General features: G+C 42.1%; 1 protein-coding gene across 1 annotated transcript in view; it reads left to right on the plus strand.

The window, feature by feature from the left end:
* CCDC174 (coiled-coil domain containing 174) overlaps positions 1-23,847 on the plus strand; it is a 30,238-nt gene extending 6,391 nt beyond the window's left edge. Inside the window, exons 2-11 of the mRNA XM_075938762.2 lie at positions 122-226; positions 2,184-2,284; positions 4,340-4,398; positions 6,585-6,765; positions 11,285-11,380; positions 14,095-14,231; positions 14,757-14,851; positions 16,004-16,151; positions 19,794-19,946; positions 23,231-23,847. Of these exons, the coding sequence (XP_075794877.2) occupies positions 122-226; positions 2,184-2,284; positions 4,340-4,398; positions 6,585-6,765; positions 11,285-11,380; positions 14,095-14,231; positions 14,757-14,851; positions 16,004-16,151; positions 19,794-19,946; positions 23,231-23,514 (1,359 nt within the window). The 3' untranslated portion in view covers positions 23,515-23,847. The remainder of the gene's footprint in view (positions 1-121; positions 227-2,183; positions 2,285-4,339; positions 4,399-6,584; positions 6,766-11,284; positions 11,381-14,094; positions 14,232-14,756; positions 14,852-16,003; positions 16,152-19,793; positions 19,947-23,230) is intronic.

The raw sequence follows: 23,847 nt of genomic DNA on the forward strand, positions 1-23,847 counted from the left end.
AATGCAATCAGTTTATTTTATTGCAAGGTGTAAACTCTTTATTTCTCATTTAAGACTCTAAAAATCCCCTAATTGTTTTGTTAAAATGACTTCTGTTGTTTTTTTATTGTGGCTACTATAGTTGGTAGACTTAAAGGCTGAACTTTTCCGAAAGCAAGAAGAATTCAAGAAGGAAAAACTTCTGAAAGATGCTGGAGTCTCTCTAAAACCCCAAACAACAAACAAGGTAGAAATAAAATATCATTTCTTGTTATTTTTCTGTTTATTTTTTTTTTTAGGCATCTCCCAGAATCAAAGAACAAGCCATTAGAAATTCTAAAAAATTGTCAATACAGTGTAGGGATGTGAATGTTTAACTGGTGGGGGCTGGAGCAGCTCCCCACCTGCCATGGGCAGAGCACTTCTCCAGCCCTTCAGGGAGCTGCTGCAGGCTGTGGCTGCTCCATTTGTCCAGAGCGGCCTCTGTCTATGGTGGGTGCCCTGCAGGTAGGGGCTACTCCAGGGTCTGGAGCAGCCTCTGTCTGTAGTGGCCCCAGGAACCTCCAAGGTAGAGGCTATTCTGGCCCTCCCTCCTTCTACGTCTCCCCTCCTTTTAATCGGTTAACCCGTTAAATAATGTGTAATCAGTTAACCAACTAAATGAGATTTTACATCCCTAAATCATAGCGTTTCATTTCCAGGTTTCAGACAAAGGCTGTATTTAACAAATTTCTGTTGACTCATTTCCATTTGAGCCTCTCTCTCAAAAATCAAAACTCAGCATTCAATTATATTGCAAAGCTGCATTTAAATCTCTTAATCTACATCACTCTTCCCGCCTGTGAGCCCCAACCTCCTTAAATGTCTCCTGCAAGAAAAAATGAGCTCTGATTTTTAACAAATCCATGATTGGTTGAAGTAGGAAAGCACTTTTCAGAGTCTGTGAATCTTCTTGAAAAATGCCTTGCCATGAGCTCCCTTTCATTTATATTGGGGAAGATAACTTCAGATGCACTGCAGTGTCACACTTCAGTCTCTACTGCATTAAAACCGGTGTTTATTTTTCTGAAAATAGACATCTGGAAGAAATATGCAAACAGATGAGAACTAGGTGTAATTTTGAAGAAATTAATAATCAAGTCCTATCACAGGCTGCGTACTAGTTACTCATTTGACATCATTATTAATTCTATATGTAAAGTTCAATGACTAAGGTATATGAAGCTTTATCAGATTGATATTTGTTAACCTTATCTAATTAGAAACACAAGTATTTTTCCTATACACTAAGAGTACTATACACTATACCTGTATTGGTACTCTTTACACTAGGACTACTCAACATGTGGCCGTGGGCTGCATGCAGCCCACAGCCCATTTGTTTGCGGCCCGTGGTATGGTTTGGGTATACGCAGGGCTTAACACGCAGGCCTGCGGGTGGGATCCTTGGAACATGGCCTCCACTGGGAACATGCTCCACAACGGAAAGTCAATATAATGGTGTTCTGTTCATATATGTTTTAGTAGTTAAATTCCTGGGCTGTCATTGCTCATCAAAAGTGCTGACGTATGGGTGAAAATCGGGTAAATATTCCATTTTATTAATATCAGCAGAACGGACTTAAATGGGACCTGCATGTTGTGTAGTCTTGCTTTAACCTTTGTATTCATGCCCGTCAGTGCAAAAGAAGCTATTTACATATACTTGCATATATATTTGTATGTTTATGCAACCACACTTAAGTTGCAGACCTTGGAATGTGCTGTGAGTATCATTGTGGCCCCCGGGGCTTCCAGAGTTGAGTAGCCCTGCCTTACACTGTCTCTGACATCATTCTTCCTGATAATCTTCACTTCTAAGAACAATTACTTCACTTCTAAGACTTACTCTTTTGTTTGTTTTTCCTTTAATATTATTATCCAGTAAACTACCATTGTCTTTATTTACAGAGGCTAAAGAATAAAATGTGTTGCAAATTTGTAAATAAGAAAACCTCTAAATCTGTGTAAACCCATTTGGTTCTCCTTCCTGTGCTATCCTAAATTTACAACACACCTGCTACTTTCCATATGACAGCAGCTGGATTATTCAAAGAATGTTTTAGCAAATAAATATCTGCAGAGCCTTTCTCTTTATTTATTTATATTCTGTTACTGGTCAAATAAGGTTGAAATCCTGTGTTTTTAAAAAAACTGTTCCACAGAAACCAAGCATTTGGAATAAGCAGAACACGGGGGTTTCAAGTCGAGCTGAGAAAGATGTTGAGCAGAAGATAGAAGAAGATAAAACATTAGATAAAGCAAGGTAATTAAGTTACAGTAATACAAATAAGAACAAATAATTTGTAGAATTTCTTTGCACTTCCAAGAAATTGTATACAAGAAATCATGCAAATAGCAGAATGGAAGCTATTTATTTTTTACTGGGATGTAACTACAGTAAACTTCTGATAATCCGGCACCTTTAGGACCCAGGGGGTGCCGGATTATCAGATATGCCAGACTATCGGAAGGGGGGGCTATGAGGGGTGTGGGGTGGGGTAGGGGGGATGCCACCTCAGACCCCTCATAGCCCCCCCTTCCAATAGTCTGGCTCTTCCCCAGGCGTCCCCAATTCAGCCACTGCTGGTCAGTTTCAGCAGCAGCTGAATCTGAGACGCCTGGGGCAGAGCAGCTGGGGTTCTGTCGGGTTGGTCCCGGAGCCCCGAGGGGCAGCACTACGGGACCAACCCGGCAGCACCCCAGCTTCTCTGACCCCGGCTTCCCCGATTCAGCTGCTGGTCAGTTTCAGCAGTGGGTGAATTGGGGAAGCCGAGTGCAGAGCAGCTCCAATTGTCCGGCAGCCAGAAGACTTCCTGGTTCCTGATGGTGCCGGACCATCAGGCTTGCCGGAGCATTGGATGCCAGACCAATGGAGTTTTACTGTAGTTCATTGCTTATTAACATCTCTATGCCCTGCAGTGTCAGACCTCTATACTTAAATTATTGTATCCTCTGAAATTTGACAGAGTATTTGACGGATTTTTTTAAAAAAGCATTAACTTTCATCTCCGTAAAAAGCATGATACAAACACCTTAATCAGTCTTTTGTGTTCGAAAGGATGCACTTTACAATTTTTGCAGAAAACTGTTTCTTACCTACTATAACATGTTTAAAGAAAATTACAGGTCAGTGGCCAAAGTGGGTTAGTTGTACAATTAGAATATTAATTGAAAAGGTGACATCTGCTGGTTCTCTTCAATAACTTCCCTGTCTCTTATGAATACAATACATAGTCATGAACAATTTCAGTTGCTAGTTTTAAGGTATTTTCTCTGCTTTTTTGTGTCCATTTAGATCGGGGTGGGGAACCTGTAGCCCCCCTGCTTGCCTGGATCCAGCCCCTGAGGCTCGGGGCTCCCCCCCCAGCATTGGGGAGCCTGTGTGGCACTCCAGTCTCCCACATCCCCGTTCTCCCACCATAGGGCTGGAGCACACAAAATCTATTTGTATGGGGGTCAGCAGCCCCCCAACTCAAAAAAGGTTCCTCACCCCTGATTTAGATGGTGTTTTCTGAGGCTTAGACCCTCATACAGTAAAACTCCATTGGACCAGCATCCAATGCTCCGGCACTCCTGATGGTCTGTCACCATCAGGAACCCGGAAGTGCTCCAGCTGCCGGACAATTGGAGCTGCCCTGCGCCCTGCTTCCCTGATTCAGCCGCTGCTGAAACTGACCAGCAGCTGAATCGGGGAAGCCAGGGGCAGAGCAGCTGGGGTGCTGCCAGGTTGGTCCTGCAGTGCCGAGGGGTGGGCGCTACGGGATAAACCCTGCAGCACTCCATATGCTCTGCTCCAGGCATCCCTGATTCAGCCGCTGCTGAAACTGACCAGTGGCTGACCAGAATCAGCCACTGGTCAGTTTCAGCAGCGGCTGACTTGGGGACGCCTGGGGCAGAGCAGCTGGGGTGCTGCCGGGTTGGTCCCGTAGCACCGCTCCTCAGCACTGCAGGACCAACCTGGCAGCACCCCAGCTGCTCTGTCCCAGGCGTTCCCAAGTCAGCCGCTGCTGAAACTGAAAAGCAGCTGACTCCAGGAAGCCCCAGGGCTGCTCTGCCCCGGGCTTCCTGGAATTAGCCACTGGTCAGTTTCAGCAGCGGCTTAATCGGGGACTCCTGGGGCAGAGCAGCTGGGGTGCCGCTGGGTTGGTCCCGCAGCGCCGAGGAGCACTTGGTTAAAAACTCTTGTAATTCATCACTAAGGGAAAATATAAAACATTCTTATCATTTATTCCATTGCAGTGTAAATAATGAAAGACTATCTTGTTTGTACTGTACTTGGAATTAGTCATACTGTAAATGTAACCTGATTTTTCTTTAGGCAGAAACTGGAAGAGAAAGCAAAGCTGTATGAGAAGATGTCAAAAGGCGACTTTCCAGGTTAAAAAAAAAAAAAAAAAAAAACCCTGCATAAAACCAGTATATATTTTAAAAACCTTACTTTTATTTTGTTGTTCTAGAAGCTGACCACCTTAACGGTCTCATAGATGACAGTTGTTATGCTATAAAATACAGTACTTCTGTTAATCAATAAATGTAGCTTTTACACAAAATAAGCTTTTTTGAGGCAGTGTACAGACTGATTGATAAAGGTTATTTTTGCTGTGAGAGAAGAGAGTGCTAAGAAAAGAATATTACTTTTTGAAGGACAGTCTGTCCTAGGAAAGAAATGTGGGAATCATTTGGCTTGATCATAAAGTGAGACACACACATTCTGGTTTGTTGGTGTAGAACCCTGGAAAAGTAAAGTTACTTTGTCATTTTGACATCCTTAGTTTTCATCTGTTTCTGCATGTTTCTGTTTCATTATATGAAGAGTAACTAGGGGAAAGAGAGGAGATGGCTGGCTGGTCAATTTAGGTACATCTACATAGCATGCTTATTTCGAAATAAGCTATTTTGGAGTACAAGACAGGCTTCCCTAATGGGAACGTGCTGTCTCGATTTAGAGCCCCAGGAGGCAGTGGGGAGTAATTACTTTGAATGGCCCTAGAGAGGAGTTATTTCGAAATAGCAGCAGTGGAGCGTTCACACTACTCCTATTCTGAAATAGCTATTTTGGAATAAGCGTTAGTCCTCATAACTAATAAGCCATCCTTTATTTCAAAATTATTTTGAAATAACGGAATAGCTGTGTAGACGCTCGCATTGTTATTTCAAAATAACTGTGCTATGTAGACGTACCCTGTGTGAATGCCAGTAGCTAGTAAAGTCCGACTTCTCACCTCTCAGCTTCTACCATCTCTAATCCATATACATACTTCCATTTTCCTCTTTGCACACAACCGGTCCTTTGTGAGATGTGACAACTAATAGTAGAAATACTCAAATTCAATTTAATCCTTCAGTGCTATCTCTTTCACTAGTTTCTATGTGTAAGATCAATCATATAAAATAGGGGTGGGCAAAGGGACCTCTCTGGGCTGGATTTGGCCCACCAAACTGGTGGATCTGGCCAGCGACCACCCTGCTGCTCCCCTAACCCCAGGTTAATCAAGATCTGGGGATGGGGGAGCACTCAAATGTCTCCTCCCCCCTACCAAGGATGGGCGGCAGAGAGAAATGCCAGCTGTTTTAAAACAGCCAGTGGCTCTCTAGCTGCCACTCACCTCTGGCAGAGTGGGGGCAGGGAGGCAAGAGACTTTGCATGCACTACTCCCGCCTCCCACTTCCAGGCCCTGATTGGCCTGGAGGCGGGGAGAGTGCACAAGGTCTCCTGCTGTTGCAGTGCCTAGAGGGAACTGCCAGGTGTTTTAAAACAGCTGGTGATTCTCTCAGAAGGAGGGGAGGACTTCATATTCTTCTCCACCCCTAGGCAAGTCAGAGTCTGGGGGGGGGGGGAGCATGAGAAGTCTCCTGGCCCTGCCCCTTTTGTGTGGGGCCCCACCCCTTCTGGGTGACCTGGGACCACTTCAGAAATTTCTTTAAAAAATGTAGTCTCATCACTTTTTTTCTCTCTTTTGGAAAAAGAACTCAAATGACTGCTTAGGTGCATTCAACATGGAAAATTAGTCCTTATATTAAAATCAGTCTCAAGTAATTTTCCTCTATTAAACACCACAATGAAAACTGAACTATTGAATGTAGTAGCCTGCTGTACCCATTCATCTTTTTCATATTCATGGTTTACTTGTCAAAGAACTATTTCATTCTCTCTCTAAAATAAAATGAGCAGTTTTACTATCAGTTTATATCTGTTTCTCCAAATGTCAGAAATTTATTCTAATACTTTCCTATTACTGCTAGTTTCATTTTCATGTTACAATTAGTATTATAACTATTAATCAGCATAAATCTAGTTTTTTCAAGATGGTATCAACACAGTTTCTGTGAACTTTTTTCTGTGGTATTTTTTTAAAGCAATTATATATGAAGTTTATATACAGAAATATGATTTATCCCATATAGCTGAATTTTCTTGACACTAGATGAGATTAAAGAATCACCTTTATAGTCAAGGGTATTGTTGGCAGCTGCAAAACTGATTGTGGCTATTCCATATTGATTTTTTGCGCAGTTCTGTTCTTTTGATGCCTGTTATCTAAGAATTGATTTTTCTGCCCTAGATGAAGAAACTGAAGATTTGTATCTTGTGGATTTCACTCAGAAGATCATAGACAAACGCAGAGAAGTACAAGAACTGTGTGGGAGTGAAGCTACTAGAAAGGCATCAGAACATGAGGAAGATGAAGAGAAGACACTACCTGAAATAGAAATACCACCCCCACAGGACCCCAGTGAAGAATGGTTGGTAATACTGCATAGGCAGAACAATTCTGACACATCTGTTTTAATTTTTTGATAATCTCATGTGGATTAGTCTAGTTTATAAAACATGTTGAAGAAGAATCATTCTGGCTGATAGCCTGTTATGATCACAAATGATGGCATGCTTTCCCTTTAAGAAGCATTTTTTCATATTAGTCTTCTAACCTTGGCAGAAAGACCCCGGGTAGAATAGTTATTTGTGTATAGTTCAAAATTAATTTTTGTTTTTTAAATCTATATAAAATGTCTGGTTTTATTCTAAAAATGATTATAATCTCTCTTCTTATGTCAGAACTAATAGCATGTAATTGTAATTTCTCAAATTCTACTTTTTCCTTTGGAATAGATAACCACACGGGCATTGATTTTTATGAACTAGTTCTAGGGAAGATTTCCATTAAATTGACTAGATATATAGATTGGTCTCCTTTCTAAAATAGGGTTACATTTTTCAAGAGCAGGAATGGATTACAAACAGGATTTTAAGCTCTGGTATCTATGCATCTGTTTAAAAATCGAAAAGTTAACATTTAGTTTCACAGTGAGTTTTTTTTATATACTGAGATTACTTGAGTGAATGAAATGTTAAAATAGTTAATCAGTTTTTTTTCTTAAAAGGTGAATGCAATAGTATTAAAATACATCCATTACGCCTTTCAGAACACATTATTTTCCCTTATTTTGTCTCATGTCTCAATGACATTGACTTGCTTAGTGCAGCTGAGGTTGAGAATTCGAGGAGTTTGTGTTTGGGAGAGACTTAGATATATGGGAGCTAAATCATTCTTATCTAGTGCATAAGGTAACGAATTTAAATTTAGCCTTCTTAGATTGAAAAGGGGAAGTCTTTACTCTTCCAGAAAGAGACCCAGAAGTTCAAAGTTTCTCAAACTTCTAAAAAATTTGCAACTAACATTTTCTTCCACCACATGCTCTTTTAAATACTCAGTGTTTTGAGATGGATTGATAAAGAAAATGTGCTATAAATGAGAATTACTCGTATATTAAAGTATTTCATACATTTTCCTTCTGAAGGAATGGGATTTCTGATCCCTTATTGCTGCAGACTGCATGTCTGGTGTGTTCTTCATGAAAGCATTACTTAATGAGGTTAATCTTCATTGAAGCAATCCTGCCCCCTTTCAAGAAATTAATTCCTCTGATCACATGACTAGGGCCTTATGTTTTTCATGGCCATGAAATATGGTGAGTCAGATCATGAAATGTGTTCTCTCCCTTCCTCCACCATGAAATCTGATCTTTTGTGTGCTTTTACCCTATACAGGCAGTCCCCGACTTACGCGGATCCGACTTTTACCCTATACAGGCAGTGATCCGCCACCTCAACCTCCGGGGCGAGAAAAGCTGCTCCCGGTGCCCCTGGTCTGCTGGAGACCGTCTCCAGCAGACCAGGGACACCGGGAGCGAAGCCGCAGCCGTGGCGGGGTCCCGCACCTCTGAGGCTTTGCCAGAGCAAAGCCTCAGAGGCGCGGCACCCCACTGCCGCTGCGGCTTTGCTCCCGGTGTCTCTGGTCTGCTGGGGGGGGGGGCACAGCTAATGTGCCCCTCCCCCCCCCGCAGCAGACCAGGCTTGTGGACCCTGGGGCAGAGCAGCTGGGGCGCTGTCGGTTGGTCCTGCAGCGCCGCTCTGGGCACTACTGAACCAACCCGGCAGCACCCCAGCTGCTCTGCCCCAGGCGTCCCCAAGTCAGCCGCTACTGAAAGTGACCAGTGGCTGACTACAGGACGCCCGGGGCAGAGTTGCTCTGCCCCAGGCGTCCTGGAATCAGCCGCTGCTCAGTTTCACCAGCGGCTGACTCAGGACGCCAGTTCCGACTTACATACAGATTCAACTTAAGAACAAACCTACAGTCCCTGTCCTGTACGTAACCCGGGGACTGCCTGTACTACACATGGAGGGAGACCAGAGTTTTTCGAATTGGGAGTCCTGACCCAAAAGAGAATTACAGGAGGGTTACAAGATTATTTGAGGATTGTGATATTGCCACCTGCACTTCTGCACTGCCTTCAGAGCTGAGTGGCCAGAGAACAGGGGCTGTTGGCTGGGCGCCCAACTTTGAAAGCAGTGTCCCACCACCAGCAATGCAGAGTAAGGGTGGCAATACCATGCTATGCTACCCTCACTTCTATGCTGCTGCCTTCTGAGCTGGGTGTCTGGAGAGTGGTGGCTCCAACTCTGTGGCAGAAGTAAAGATAGCAATACCATGAGACAGACACACACATCTTTTTGGGTCAGAATCCCTAAAATGACAACACTGTGAAATTTCAGATTTAAATAACTGAAACCATGAAATGTATGATTTTTTTTTAAATCCTCTGACTGTGACATTGACCAAAATGGGCCATGAATTTGGTAGGGCCCTACACATGATGTTCAAAGTCCGCAGTAATTTTGGGTGTCTGGCACTGCTGAATGAACAATTTCTTCCATATGGAGAAAGAAGAGCTTTACCAAATTTAAGCTCCAGAATTTTAACTTGAGAAGATTTTTATGGGTAGCTTAACTTCCAGGTAGCCAATAATCTTTCAGCAAAGATTCGATTCTATAATTATGAAACTTAAGCTAGGTAGGTATTTTTTTTCTGCCTGTTCATAAAGAAAACAAGGCATGCAAATGGAGATTTTACTCCTGGTAAGCAGCTTTGAACAGCAATAAAAAGTCTGTAAAAAAGGATTCCAGTGTGTCAGTTTGAGAAGAGATAATGTCATATTGTTTCTTACAGCAAATCGGGGAATGTGCCCATAGAGAAGAATCAGAAAGTTGTAAACATGAGCAGATAGAAATACACTTGAGCCTCTTTAATCTAGCAGCCGTTGCAAACAAGATGTCAGATAAATATTTTGCCGGGCCAGAGAGGGTGCTGCGGGGTCTAGGCATGCAGGGGTGAGATGCTTACCTGCCACCCCGCATGCGGGAGCACACGTGACTCTGTGCTCTCCACCACTCCCAGCCACCACCCCTCGCTGCTATGGGAGCAACAGGGAAAAGCTACTGGGAAGCAGCTCTGCATGCTGTTGTTCCCTCAGCTGGAGAGTAGGGGAAGCAGTAGCACACAGAGCTACTTCCTCGTCTGTACCATGGATGTTCCCAGATTAGGGAGACACAGTGTATGGAGGTTTAAGTGCATATGGTACTGGTGTACTGTTAGGTCAAGGAGAAACTGTCAAGTTATTCTGTGCCCTTATCAAGTTTAAATAGCAGAAAAAGTAAACCAGTGTCTTCGCCTTGCATATACTTTTCAATATTTGTCTACACCTCACCTCAGTAAAATAACAGACAGTTCTAATTATTTAATAAGCCCCCAGGAACATTGTCTCAGCTCCCAGCATAATGGGGCTCCAATCTCATTGGAGGGCTTTCGGCACTGTCATAGGATTAGTACAGACTGCTAATTATTCCCCAGCCATAGGTATATTCTTGGATTAGAGGTCACAGTGATTGAATTGTTCACTTGGTAAAAATAAATGGCATTAGTACTAAGCTCCAGGGGTAAGTCTACACTTTGATTAGATCTACAAGTGTTCCATGGCAACTTACTTGGGCGTAGAGGCTGTTTATTTATAGTGCAGAAGGTTGGGCTCAAGCTGGACCCTCTTGACTTGCAGGCTCCTGGAGTGCATGCTTTTGCCCAAGCTTTAATGTCTGCATTGCAGTTAAACCACCCCTCAGTCCTAGCCTTGCAAACCCATGTCAGCTAGCATGTGCCAGATGTGCGTGTCTACTTGCAGTGTAGACATACCAACAGTGCCCTTAACAGTTATTTAAAGCATAATGAAAGAATAAATCTCTAAAAGTTCAGTATTTTGGGACTATTTTGTATTCTTAGTGATATTTTGTCTGTTTGTCTTGATTGTTCTAAAATGGTATGACTAGGACTGCTTAATGCTAAGAACTCTTTGTAGCGTTGGTGGACAAGAAGTACTTCTGTTTCTTATTCTCCCCAGTTTTAAGTGGAACATTCATTAGGATAAATAAGTTTACGTAAAGCACTCTAGATAAAGGGAGCTTAAAAGAACAACGTTCTGCTTGATGTACTAGGCCTTTGATAAACCAGTTGAATGATCACTGAAGCTCTTAGTAAATGAGCCATAGATTAATAATTGTTATACTATAGCAATTTAATATTTGTGTGAGAAGTCAGTGCTGCATCATTATTTTTACCATAGGAAGCAAATGTTATGCAATTTTATTTTGACTTGGAAGCTAATTGACATTGTAACTTGTAAACAATTTTCAAATTTTCTTTTGAAGGAAGGCAGCTGGCTCAATGGTATTGAGTAAACCATATCAATGTCATGAGTCTGTCAAACACTGTTAAAATGTGCCTTTTAATTGGTAAATGAGGCCTTTTAACTGTTAGGATGGAAGTAACTAATACTCTGTGAATATTCTCTATTGAAAGTTATTCAGTTTTTCTAAGAATTCTATAAATCTGAGAATTTAAACTGTGTGAAATTCTTTTTATTTTCATTACAGGGTTGATTATGTGGATTCCTTAGGCCGATCTAGGCGTTGTATGAAGAAGGATTTGCCAAATCTGCTTAAAATGGATAACGAACTGCAGGGGAAAAGGTATGACTTCTCTAAAGAAAGCATTTTTCTCCCCCTAGGATTTCACATGTTTCATGTATAGGAGGAAAAGTGTTTGTATGCACACTTGATAGAGTAGTATAACCAGGTTAACTTCATTGAAGTCATCAAACTTTCTGGATTGGCATTGCTGTAACTGCAGAATTGGTCCAATGTATTAAAAAAGAGAACATTCAGTGCAGACTGGATTGGTTTTAAATCACCAATTTTAATCTTGATGCTGTTTGGTAACCAGGAACATACACTATCTGTACACATTTATTTAAGCAATTATCTAGCCAAACTTATTTTTAATTTTTATAATGTAAGAAAATGATGAATAATGCATTTCTTAATTACTATACTTTCTACATATGATTTGTGTCAGGTGCTTTGGATGGAAATTTGAATTAATGTACAAAATGTATTAGTTGACTAAAATTACCTTAAATATTTTGGATACATAAGAAACAAAAAGTAAACTTCTTAAAACATGTTTCATATTTAAAACTAATTGCTTCAGTAAACAAAGTATTATCTGTAGTTAATGTATTAAGCTAATTGTTGCTAGTCTCTATCTCCTTCAGTATTTTTGAACTAGCAGATCTCATCCTCATATCAAGTTTTTTTTTCCCTATAGATTGGAAGAGGAAAAACAAGCTTTCCTGCTTTTTTTTAACTTCAGTTGGTGTCTTACCTTTTGAATTAACTAGTCGTTGTACTGAACTGGTTGAAAAAAAAATAAAAAAGCTCTCTGCATCTGCAGAAAATTATATGGATAATTATATGGAAAATTATATGGATAAAAGAGGTTTAGGAGTTGAGCAAAATGTTAAAAATAAGCCTCTGTTTAGATGATCATAACCTTTTGTGTAGTGGTGGTTTTGTCAAAACCTTCTTCTATGAACACATGCATTTGTCCTTAGCTTTTTTTATTTCACTTGAAATTGTCTTCCAAAAAGTGTGTGTAATATTCATGTTTTAATGGTATCTGATTTGAGGCCATGTATACAAAATTTAAATAGAAAGACTTTTTATAAACTATTTGTCATGGCTCTTTCCCCACTCTAGCACGATAAATGCAGAAGTGGGGGCCAGCAAAAGTACCCCAAATCCTTATCTACCAGGCTTTGGTGTAAAACTTCCCTCCAAAATCTTAACAACCTAGATTTTGGGAATAAAATGCCGCTGCCACCACCCAAATATTAATAAAGCAACCAGGGAGAGAGTACTTGGGAAATCTCATCCCTAAAGTACAAACCAGGACACACAAATTAACCAATACCAGGTTAATAAAAAGAAAAGAGAAAGAACTTTTATTATCACCACAATATTCCTGTTGCAAGCATAATGACTAGATGGAACAGTAACAAAATAATATACTCATGAAGGAGAAATTTACCATGGGCTAGGAACTTAGTTACAAAGGAGAGCAAAACCCATTTATAAATGCACAGACCAGATCCCATATCCCAAACCATAAAACCTAATGGATTTATCTAAACTTTATTTTACTTACAGACTGTGAAGAAAATTTTCTTAGAGGGAGACATTCTGTCCCCTTCAATAGCTGTAGAGAAAACTGCCCCAGAGACAAAGGAGGGAAAAAACCCAAAAATTCCTTTGTCCCAGTTTGAAATTCCTACCTACATTTCTATTGGCTGCTTGCCATCTGGTTTAGGTAAAGGATATAGTTAACCTCTTAGTCCCCAGGGTGCTGGCTAACCCTCACAATCATGACACTATTAAAGCTCAGATTGTACAGGAAATTGCTAATGCAATCCAAAATCTTTACAGAGTATCGGCTCTTATTTGCCTTGCAAACAAAGGCCCATTACATTAATTTAACAATATTTCAGGTATTTGACCTATTTAAAAACTACGGCCCTTCCTACAAAAATTAAAATACAATGTGCCCTAACCCTAAAGAATCCCAGTTTGTTTGTCTTTTGTCCTGGATGATCTGATTTCAAGGCTTTAATAAAATCAAATACATGATTTTCTGAATCAGTGTGTGTTAGAATTCTATTTGTATAGTTAATTCCAGCTATTCCAGTAAAACTAAGGCTGAAAGAACTGTGCCATAATTGAGCACTTATATTATTGTGTTGTCAGTTTTTACTTTTCTCCTTGAAAATTCTGCAGCCTGTACTTTTATACTTCAAAACAAAAGCATATGCAATTGCTAGATTGTGAGAGAAGAGAAGTGTTTCTGCGTCCCAAGGGAAAACATAAGTGTTTCCCTATAGCTGCTGCCATTGCTCATTTAAATGTTGTTGGGTTTTTGTGTTTTTTACATTAAATGTAAAAGCTACTGTTTGCATTTTGTATCCATTTCAAATTGGGGAAAAGTGTGGCGGTATTCTACTTTTGGTGATTATTGTATTGAGCACTGTTCATCTCCCACCTCTCTTTTAGTTATTAATGACTTCACAGTGCCTGTGAAAATGGTATCAACTTCTTAAAGATCTTTTCTTTGACTTATTTTAGTGTGCTGCCCCAGATTGTGGTATTTCCTCTCGCCTCTATTCCAGAATTACTATAAATTCTCATACTGTGCTCATGACAGTAAAATCTCAGTGCCTTCCATTAGTGTTCTTGTAATCAAATCCACACTTCTGATGAGTAGTTTAAAATGAATTAGCCATTGTTATGCTTTCTTTGTTCAGTATGAGAGCTCCATTACACTTTGTTGTTGGGGTTTTGTTTTTTACTAGACAAGTCACTGAGGAGAAGACTCTCTTATCTGAAGATATGAGAAGAGAACTTCAGCGGCAGCAATGGGAAAGAGAGGAGGAAGAGGCCCTAAAGAAGCCTTTGGGACCAATACACTATGAGGACATTAGAGAAAATGGTGTATATTCATTCATTTTATTGCTTTCACTTCAAGATTCTTTTTAGAGGAAGAAAGTATAATTTACCTCTAAATAGAAAAACTACTCCAGTATAAATATATTACCTTGTTAAATTGTGTTAGAAATAGCCAGCTAATTAGATGAAATATAGTCTACTCCTTCATAAGTGACAGAAAAAATAAATCCGGGGAAAAAAAATCTTCATCTCCTAGTCTGGACAAAACACTAATGCTATTGTCAGACAGGTCAATGAGTGAGATGACCTAATGCAGTGTTTTTTAAACTGTGTTCCGTTGCACACCGGTGTGCTGCGGAGAACAGATTTCCAAATGGCTGCCCTTAAAGGGGCAGGCGACCTTTTCAACCTTTTTCCTCCCCTCAATAACTTCCCCCAACCCTTTTTTCCTTCTCAATAACTCTCCCTCTCCCCCCCCCATCTTCATTTTCCCCTCAACAAAAAAATCATTGGTTGCTGCACCTTGTAAATCTGATGAAACCTAACTATTGAAAATTGTTCCTTTCAGAGGCCAGACAACTTGGTGTTGGTTACTTCGCTTTTGCTCGTGACAAAGCACAGAGAAATAAGCAAATGGAGACTTTGGAAATGCTGAGAGATCAGGTATGTTGCTAAAAGTAGATCTGAGCTTGTGCAGAAACAGTCTTGAGGCTCCATTTTTATATATAATTCTGGAACTTTGCAGTGAATACTATGTAGTAAATATGTTGGAAAAGAGTAGCGAAACCAAAACTATCTGTGAAAGATGTTGACCTGCAGAGCATGGATACCTGTAATTGTCCAGTCATTATTTTTGATTACAGAAAGGCAAAATATTTAGAAATAAATTTTCATTGGAGGTAACCTGAAGTCTGCATGTAAAAAAAGTATTCTCTTATACATGTATTTACTGTAGTTATGTCAATGAATAGATATTTACATTTCAGAATAGCCCCTTGCATGCACGGTTGCAATAATTGCACATGTATAGCCTTGATAAATACACAACAATGGCTCCTACCATGGGAATTTGGTCTTTAAATTTGATGAACTATTTTTCAATTGTTACATTTTGTATTAATTTCTGAGTATAATAAAATATTAAGGGGGATTTTATTCCATCTGTATAGGGAAAGGGTTATGGGAGCAGGGACCAAAGTTATATGTATAAAACAAATATTGAAATCCTAAAATAAACCCTTTCCCCCATTAGGGATCTTAACTATGGTGGCAGCCGGCTGAGCCAGAGCAGCCCTGGCAGATCAGTGGCAGGATCCCACAGCCATGGTGGGGACCTGGGTTAAAACAATTAACTGGCTAAGTGCTATCATTTAACTAGTTAACTGTTCTAACATCCCTGTCCCTCATTATGGCTTTTCATTCATGGATTGCTTTTGGCTTGGGGTTAGGTGTAGCTTCTATGAAAAGCCTGTTTCTTCTACTTTCTCTGGAACTTTTCACCTTGTATGTGAAAGAAGTATCTTTATATCTCTTCCTTGTGCCTTTCCACGGTAAGTTACTTAGGACAGAGACCTGTTTGGTTTGGTATACTTAACCAAATTTTACCGTACCATGGTCACAGCTTAAAATAAGATAGTAAGTAATATTCCTGGTAGTGTGTATAAGTTTAGATTCAAAGAATGGGCATGTTCTCCCTTCTCCCCTGAGACATTGCAGCTGATAATCTGTTCACTTCTGGGTATAATGGAAGTTGATACACATTTGATTATAACCAAATGCAGGATTAACTAATGAATGTCCTCTGTCACTGTTAAGACCACAGACCAAAGAGCCAAGCGGGAACATTTAAAGGAAAAACGAAAGGCAGTTCTGGAAGCAAGGCTTTCTAAACTAAGAGCACGAAAGATAAAGAGATTAAAAGAAGATGGACTAGAGGAAGAGGCAAACAAACTGGAGAATGGAGGTATGGTTTATAATACAGTTTTATTTTTAAATATTCACTATTGTGAAAAAAATATTCTGCTCAGTTAGAATATCAACATTATATATTTTCAGGGCTCGACAAATTCTGGAAAACCCTACTCGCCAGACAAAAAAGGGACTCTCCCTCCCCCCCCCCCCAAAAGTGGTTTTTTTAATAGCATAAATTCCTAATAAGAATAAGAACAGTAATTACTAATAAATTATTAATAAATATCACCCAAGTTATTAATATGTATCTTATAAACCTCTACCTTTTCCCTCTGCTGCCATATCTCCTCCCGTTGCTCCATCAGCTCCCCTGGTGCCTGCTGCCCCCAAACCCCTCACCCTTCCCTGCTGTCCTGATACCTGCCCTTCTCACTGCCCTCAGCCTTCCTGAGACCTGCCCCCCTCCACCAGCCCTTCTGTCCCCCCTGTGCCCACTCCTCCAGTAGCCCTACTCTGATCTGATCCTTATCCCTTCTCCTAACACCTCCCTCCACACACCTGCCCTGCCTCTCTCCTCTGGTGCTGGTCCCTCCCCTGCAGGTGTCTGCCCTTCTGCTTCACCCCCAGAATCCCTTGACACCTGCACCCTCCTGGTGCCTCCCCCTTCCCTCACTGCCTCTGCCCCCTTTGCTCTCTTTTTCCCTGATGCCCACCCCCTCACCACCGTCTGCCCCCGTTCCCCTCATGCCCCTGTGCCCTCACACGACTTGCTCCATCCCCCCCTTCCTCATGCCCATCCCTTCTTTCTTGCCTTCTCCCAGCACCTCCCCTTCTCCCCTCTAGCTTCCAGTGCCCTTACTCTCTCCTCTCCCAGCATCATCCTGTTCCCCCCCTCCCACTGACACCTCCCCTCCTGCCCTTTACCTCATTGTCTGCACTTGGCCCCCTGGTATTTGTCTCTCCTGCACCCCTGTCCCTTGGTGCCTTCCCCTTTCTTCTTCTTCTCCTGACCTCCTCCCCACAAGCCCCTTCCCCATATTTTTCCCTTCCCCTTCCCACAGTCTAGTCCAGCCCAGCCCCTTCCCCTCCCCCAGAGCCAGCTCTAGGTTTTTTGCTGCCCCGAGCAAAACATTTTTGGCTGACACCCCCCCCCCCCCTTTTGTTGTCTTTTACACGTTTGCATTTTGCAATGGGTTTTTTTTGTTTATTTTCATTTTTGTCCCGGCATTTTAGCCCTATAAATAACAAATAGCATTTTCATTCGTTTTTTTCCATAAAGGCAAAGGCGCTTCAGGTGAACTCCCCCTTTCACTCGCTGCTGGGTCACAGCAGCCTTTTCCCTGGCCTGTCCAGCCCCTCCCTATGGACAAGCACCCTGCACTCCCGACCCACAGGGGAAACAGGGTGCAGGGACAGCACAGAGCCAGATGGTTGCGGGGGGAGGGTACAGGGGTGGCGCGGGGAACGGGAGGCACAGAGCCAGAAGGATGCGGGGTGTGGTGGAGGCACGGGTAATGGGACGCAGGGAATGGGAGGGGCAGAGGGATCGGGGTCTAGGGGCAGTGCTGGGAATGGGCAGCACAGAGTTGGGGGGCAGGGATCGGAGGGGAGCAGGGTGCAAGGGCGGCACAGAGCCAGAGAGTCGCAGGGAAGAGGGAGAGCAGGGAGCAGGGGTGGCGTGGGGAATGGGCGGTGCGAAGACAAAGCGGCGCGGGGCAGGTGCAGTGAGCCGGGTGGTTGGCCGGGAGCAGTTTCTCACTGGCGAGGGAGTTGGGGCCATGGCAGGATTGGAGTTGGCAGGGTGGGGCCTGGCTGCACCGCAGCCAGCTTCTGGGTCCACGCAGCCAGAGCTGAGCTGCCGCAGCCCTTTAAAATCAGTGGGGCCATGTCACACCAGTGTCCTGGCGTCTGCCGCCATTGCGCCCTCTGGCTTGTGCCCCACCTCCTTACGCTGGAGCTGCGTGGAGGCAGCCCAGCGCTGAGAATCACTGTGCTTCCCTCTTCCTGGCGGCGCTCCACTCCTCTGCCCGGCCGACGGATCAGATGGGGCTGTGCCGCCTGTAGTGCGGCCTTTGGCCAGCCCGTCACAACCGCCCACTGGGCCAGTCTGCCCCTGCACTCGCCAGCCAATAAAATCTACTTGCCACGGGCGAGCGGACTAGTGCATTTGTCGAGCCCTGTATATTTTGAGTATATTAAATTAGGTGGCTTTGAAAAAAATAACAGTTTAAATTAATTGCACATAGGTATAAAATCATATATACAGTTTGCATCTGCAAAATCTGGGAAACTCTGGTCTGACAACATCTGTGGTCTGGCAAGGACCAAAGAAGTTGCTGGCTAGAGAGTCCTGGGAGCTGGGAAAGGGGCCCGCTGGGAACCCAGCAGCAGGAGGGCTGGCAGCGGAGTTAGTGGTGGCCAGGAAGCCCCTGCCTGAATCAGCTGCGGAGGGAATGGCAGCCAGATCAACTGCAGGGGAGCCCTGATTAGGCCAGTAGCTGGGGGGCCGGTGCTTGGAAGCTGCACTTGGGAGCCCCAGCCAGATGCAATCCCAGTGGAGGTGGGGGGAGGCAATGGCTGGGAGCCCGGCCAAATGGGGCAAAGCCCACAGATTTGATCTCCCCTAGTCTGGCAAACTCTCTGGTTCGGGACCACTCAGATCCTGAGGGTGCTGGACCAGATAGGTCCAACCTGTACTAAAAATAGTTCTTACCGTCAGGGGAAAGTTTTGGGTTGCTTGCATTGTACTCTGCCTTTTATGTTCATACCTGCTATGAAGAATTATACAGGTCATTCTAAGCTAGAATTGCAGATATTTTAATGCTGATTTTAAGGTGAGTGAAGATAAAAAATTGGAGCTAATTATGGCATAAAGAAATACAAGAAATTTGTGTAGTGCTATCTTGTACAGAACATCAGATACTATATATTCACACGTTAAAATGATTGCTGATTGTAATTTAAGGCCTGAATCTGGTTTTAAACTCAACTCACGCTTTAGCCTCAGACTCTGATTGGTCAGTCACCACCTTCAAGTTAAGGGTTTTCCTGAGGTTGAAACTCCAGTTAGGGACAGTACTCTCACGTTACAAACCCTGAAAAAGGTGAATGTCAGAAATCATAGAAAGGGGAATGTGGGCTCATTTCACAATTTGAAGCCATGGAGTTTTGAATTCTAATCTCATCTTTTTCACCTGTAGTAGTGAGAGTTACTTATGCTGCTTCCTCATCTGTAAAATAGAATTACTACTTTCCACCTCCCAGTAATTAAGGGTAAAGTGCTCTGGAAGTGCAACAGTAGTGTATCAGTGTTAAGTATTCTCACAGAGCAGAATAAAAACAAAACTTTTTTGTAAGATTACTGAAGTGGAGATACATGCAGGTAATGTTTTCACTCTTTCCTAATTTTCCATCACGAGTAGAACACTTAGCCTATTCCTAGTGTATTGTTATGCAATACATTTTCACCAGTCTCTCCTTTTACATTGAAAAGCTAATGAAGGGATGTAGATTCATTTCTTGATTGTCTGGGTTATGGGGTCTGAACTAACATATCATAGATTTAAAAAGCTGCTGTGGGTATTATCAGTGTGAATATGGAGTAGCTGTTGTCATGTATTCATCCTTTACTGTTTCAAAAAACCCAAACCTGTATCTTGTTAATAACACATTGACTTGTTTGGTTTTTTTAAAGAAGAGGAAAAAGTTATTGGAGCACTACCTGCTGAACCAGAAGCCCCGCTGGCTCCCAGAGTTTCAGAAAGTAGAAAAGTAGAGGTTGTCATTCAGGAGAGAAAAGATACTAAGGCTGGTGTGCCCCATGTTAGAGAATGGGACAAAGGCAAAGGTAAGAAAATTGAACTGTAAATGTAGCATGATATAGTAAAAAATGCTGTTTATTAATGGGGCAATTTTTATAGATGATACATATTGAAGCAGAGAAGTTTAAGAAATATACTTTCCTCTTTTTAAATTTAGAATGCTATTACTTTATTGTGAGTCCTAGAAAGTGATTGACAGCCTTGACCATGACATGAGCAGCTGCTGTTAACATACCCTACATATAAAGATGCCGAGGGAGGAAGGTTGAAGTGTGAATTGTTTTTATTTTATAACCTATCATGATGTGGAAAAATACTTGCTGTAACTTTACACAGTGCAGTATGTGTTAGGGATGTAAGCGACTAGTCGACTACCTGGTAAGCCTAGTGGTCTCCAACCTTTTAAAGTATGAGATCCCTTTTTAAATTTAAGTGCAATCCAGGATCCACCTCAAACCCTCACTGCATCTTTCTTCCCTCCCCCATCCTTCCTTCCTTTCATCAGGCAGGGCCAGAGGGTTGGGGCACAGGCTTTGTTCTTGGGCTAAGGGAGTTAGTGTGAGAAGGGCTCTGAGCTCAGCCTGGGGCAGGAGTTGGGATAGAGAAGGGGGTTCAGGCTCTGTAAGGGAGTTTGGGTCTAGGGGGGCTCAGAGCTAGGGCAGGAGCTTGGGGTGCAAGAAGGGGTACATGACTGGGACAGGGATTCAGGATGAAGGCTCTAGCTGGATCCTGCTTACTACAGGTGGCTCCTGTACCATTCTCAGAAGAAGCCAGCAAACTCCCTCCATGCCAAGCCCTGTTGTGCTCCCCACTCTCACTCTGTGGAGATAAAATACAAGGTGGGAGAGGGGAACAGCTCCAAGGCAAAGAACAGGAGTTGCGCAGCAGTGGGGGGAGGGGCAGCTAAAGTGCTGCACTTGATAGCCTCTTGGCCAAACCAGTCAAGATCACCTGTCAGAAGCTCCAAGATCTACCAATAGATCCTGATCTAGTGGTTGGTGACTATTGACCTAGGCTTATTGGGTAGTCAAGTCACTACTCAACTTGTCACTCTTCTCTCCTCCCCCCTCCTCCCCCCCCCGCCTCTGTATCAGAGGCACCAAGCAGGGGGAGCAGGAGCTGGTGATTCAGGGGAGCTGGCTTAAAAGCTGGTTCCCCCCCAGCACCATCTCTACAGGAGAGGCAGAGGCACAGCAGGGAAATGGCATGAGTGGAGATAGCAGTTTTGCTTCCATGTCTCTCTCTTTGAAACATACAAAAACCACCCATGATTCTTGTAAATTTCAAAGGAAGAGGCACAGTGGGATAGTGAGCACCATTTTCCCTTTCCCCCCATCAGCTAATCGAGTAGTCGCTTAAACTCCATCCACTACTCAATTAGCTGATTAATCAACTAGTATGGGTGGGCAGGGGCTGTTGCACAGTAGGGGTGTGAATGGTTAACCAGCAGCCCATCTGGGCCTGCTGCATCACATCATGGGCAGGGTGGCTGCTCCGTCTGGCTGGGCTGGAGCAGCCCCTTGCCTACCCCACCCCATAATGTTTAACCACTTAACTGATTAAACAGGATTTTACATCCCTGTTGCACATAAGAGCCTAAGCTCTAAAAGCATTAGTAGATAACAAGTACTGCACCAGTTCACAAAAATGACATGGAGGCAAATGGAGTGATGCAAGGTTACTTTTGCTAAAATGCTTTATGGTAGATGGGAGTTTTGAGGGAAGGATTTGAGAGAAGCAGAAAAGTTGTTGGCACACAGCAAGTGGAGACTGTTCCATGATCGTCGTGAAAGGAGGGGCACGTAAGAAGACAGGAAAGGGGGAAGAAGAGAGAAAACAGCAAGAAAGATTTGGGCAGATCCTTGTGAGGTGTGTGTGTGATAGGAAGTAGTAAATTTGATAGGGTCGGAGGAGTGGGGCCAGCCTTTTCCACACTTTAAACCCCTCATTACCGGTTCAGCATTTATACTAGGGATGTTAAATATCGGTTAATTGTATAGTCGATTAACCTGATGAATTCTTATCTGTTATTCGACTGTTCTATAGTACCCCAGGGAGGGGCCAGCATCCAGTGCATTCTGGCCCTACTCCTGAGAAGCCCCCTGCCACTCAGTGCTGCTGCCTCTGTATCAATCTTATAAATGTACAGTCTAGAGTATTCCCCTCATATTGATTACTTGTGCATCTCCCACCTTCCTATCTTCTTGCCCTTACCCAACATGGTCTCTTGTCATTATTCTTTGTGCTGTCTTTATGATTAGATTGTAAGGTCCTTTGGCGCACTGACACAAACTTTCTTACACTTTATAACTTGAAAAACAAACAAATGTAATTTAAGCCCCCTGCACTCAGACTTGTAGAGGTCATCTTTTTTTAGTCTGTGTTTATACTGCAGGTAACACAATGGGGGCATGAGCCATGACTGGAACTTCTAGATGCAAGAGTTAATGGGTTTAAATTGCAGTAAGGAGATTTAGGTTAGACATTAGGGAAAATGTAGTTACCAATAAAATTTGAAAATGTACTTACAAGTCAGCAATTTGTAAACTAATTTGTAGCACCAAAAAGCAATGTAACGTGCAGTTCCTGATTCCATTTAGATACTTGTTTGCTACAGCTACATACTTAATATTTGTTTTGGAGTAGTGGAAAAATAACCTTCTTCATGACTGAAGCTCCTTTTTGCTATATGTTATACAGACTCACAGCACCTGCCCCCATGAGCTTATAATGGTTGCTGCACCATTGTACATGGGGTAAAAAGCTGTTCAGGTCCTCTTCAAAGTAAAACATTGTATTTATCATGAATTTGAACTGTTTCCATATCACATCATTTTATAGTTATTTTTAAAGATTTGTAATGGGAAATGATTGATAGTAAAGACGTTAAAATGCCTACTGTTGTAATTGAAATAAGTAGCTGATTTGTTCCCCCAAGACTATTGGGGAGCATAGCATTTTCTGACATAGTTGATTTTATCATCCTTGGGTTGTTTCAGCTTTGATCTTCTTTAGATCATGGGCTTCCCCTTATAGTTAGCAACTTTCTTTTTAAAATAACTAAAATTATTTTAAGATACAGGTAAAAGATTTGTCCTTTTAAAAAAGTTACATGATTTGGTTCCTGAGGTTTGAGTATCAGCTTAGTACAGATGAAATTAAACTGAAAGACTCTGTTGTCAATTACTTCAAGCAATTCAGTTTTCTATTTCTGTTAAACATTGGAGAAATTCCTTCATAGAAAGGAAATAAGTGATCTTTGTATAGTAATATTTGGTTTTTGTTACTGTGTTTTTTTTTTATCTAATAGAATTTACTTTTGGACAATGGTCAAAGAAATGTGCAGCTGCTAGGGATGAGCGAGATCCAGAATTTGCACCCCCTTCCAATTACTATGCTTGTCAAAAGAAAGCCAATAACTACCAAAGCCAGAATTGGGAAAAGGTTCAATTGTCTCACGAGAAACTGAGACAAGAATCAACACAGAAAAATCAGTTTCCACCGATGCAGAATTCCCACAACAGCTCACAGGATCAGCAACCAGCTTACCAAAGTTTGGATGACATGTTGTCTTACTACAAACAAATGACTTGAACTTATCAGAAGCATAAGCAAGAATCTTTAATTAAATAACTGAAATGGAATCATGTTCTTAACATTTACCTATTGTAAATATTGGTTTTTCCCTGATTTTGGGGAACCTGTAAGTAGATATCTTATCAAACAAATCTGTCACGTGAAGTAAGGCTGCCTGAAGTGTGTCACACAACAGCCACACATTCACTCCTTCAGTCCTGTATTGTATTAAAAGGCTAAGTTTTGATTGTAATGTTTAACACTTATTCTTTAATCCTATTCTTTGTCATTATCTTGCATTTTGACCTGTTTTGAAATTTGTGAATAGAGATACTATTTTAACTAGATAAA

This window comes from Pelodiscus sinensis, chromosome 11 (assembly GCF_052426305.1).
Source record: "Pelodiscus sinensis isolate ZL-2025 chromosome 11, ASM5242630v1, whole genome shotgun sequence".
Lineage (NCBI taxonomy): Eukaryota > Metazoa > Chordata > Testudines > Trionychidae > Pelodiscus > Pelodiscus sinensis.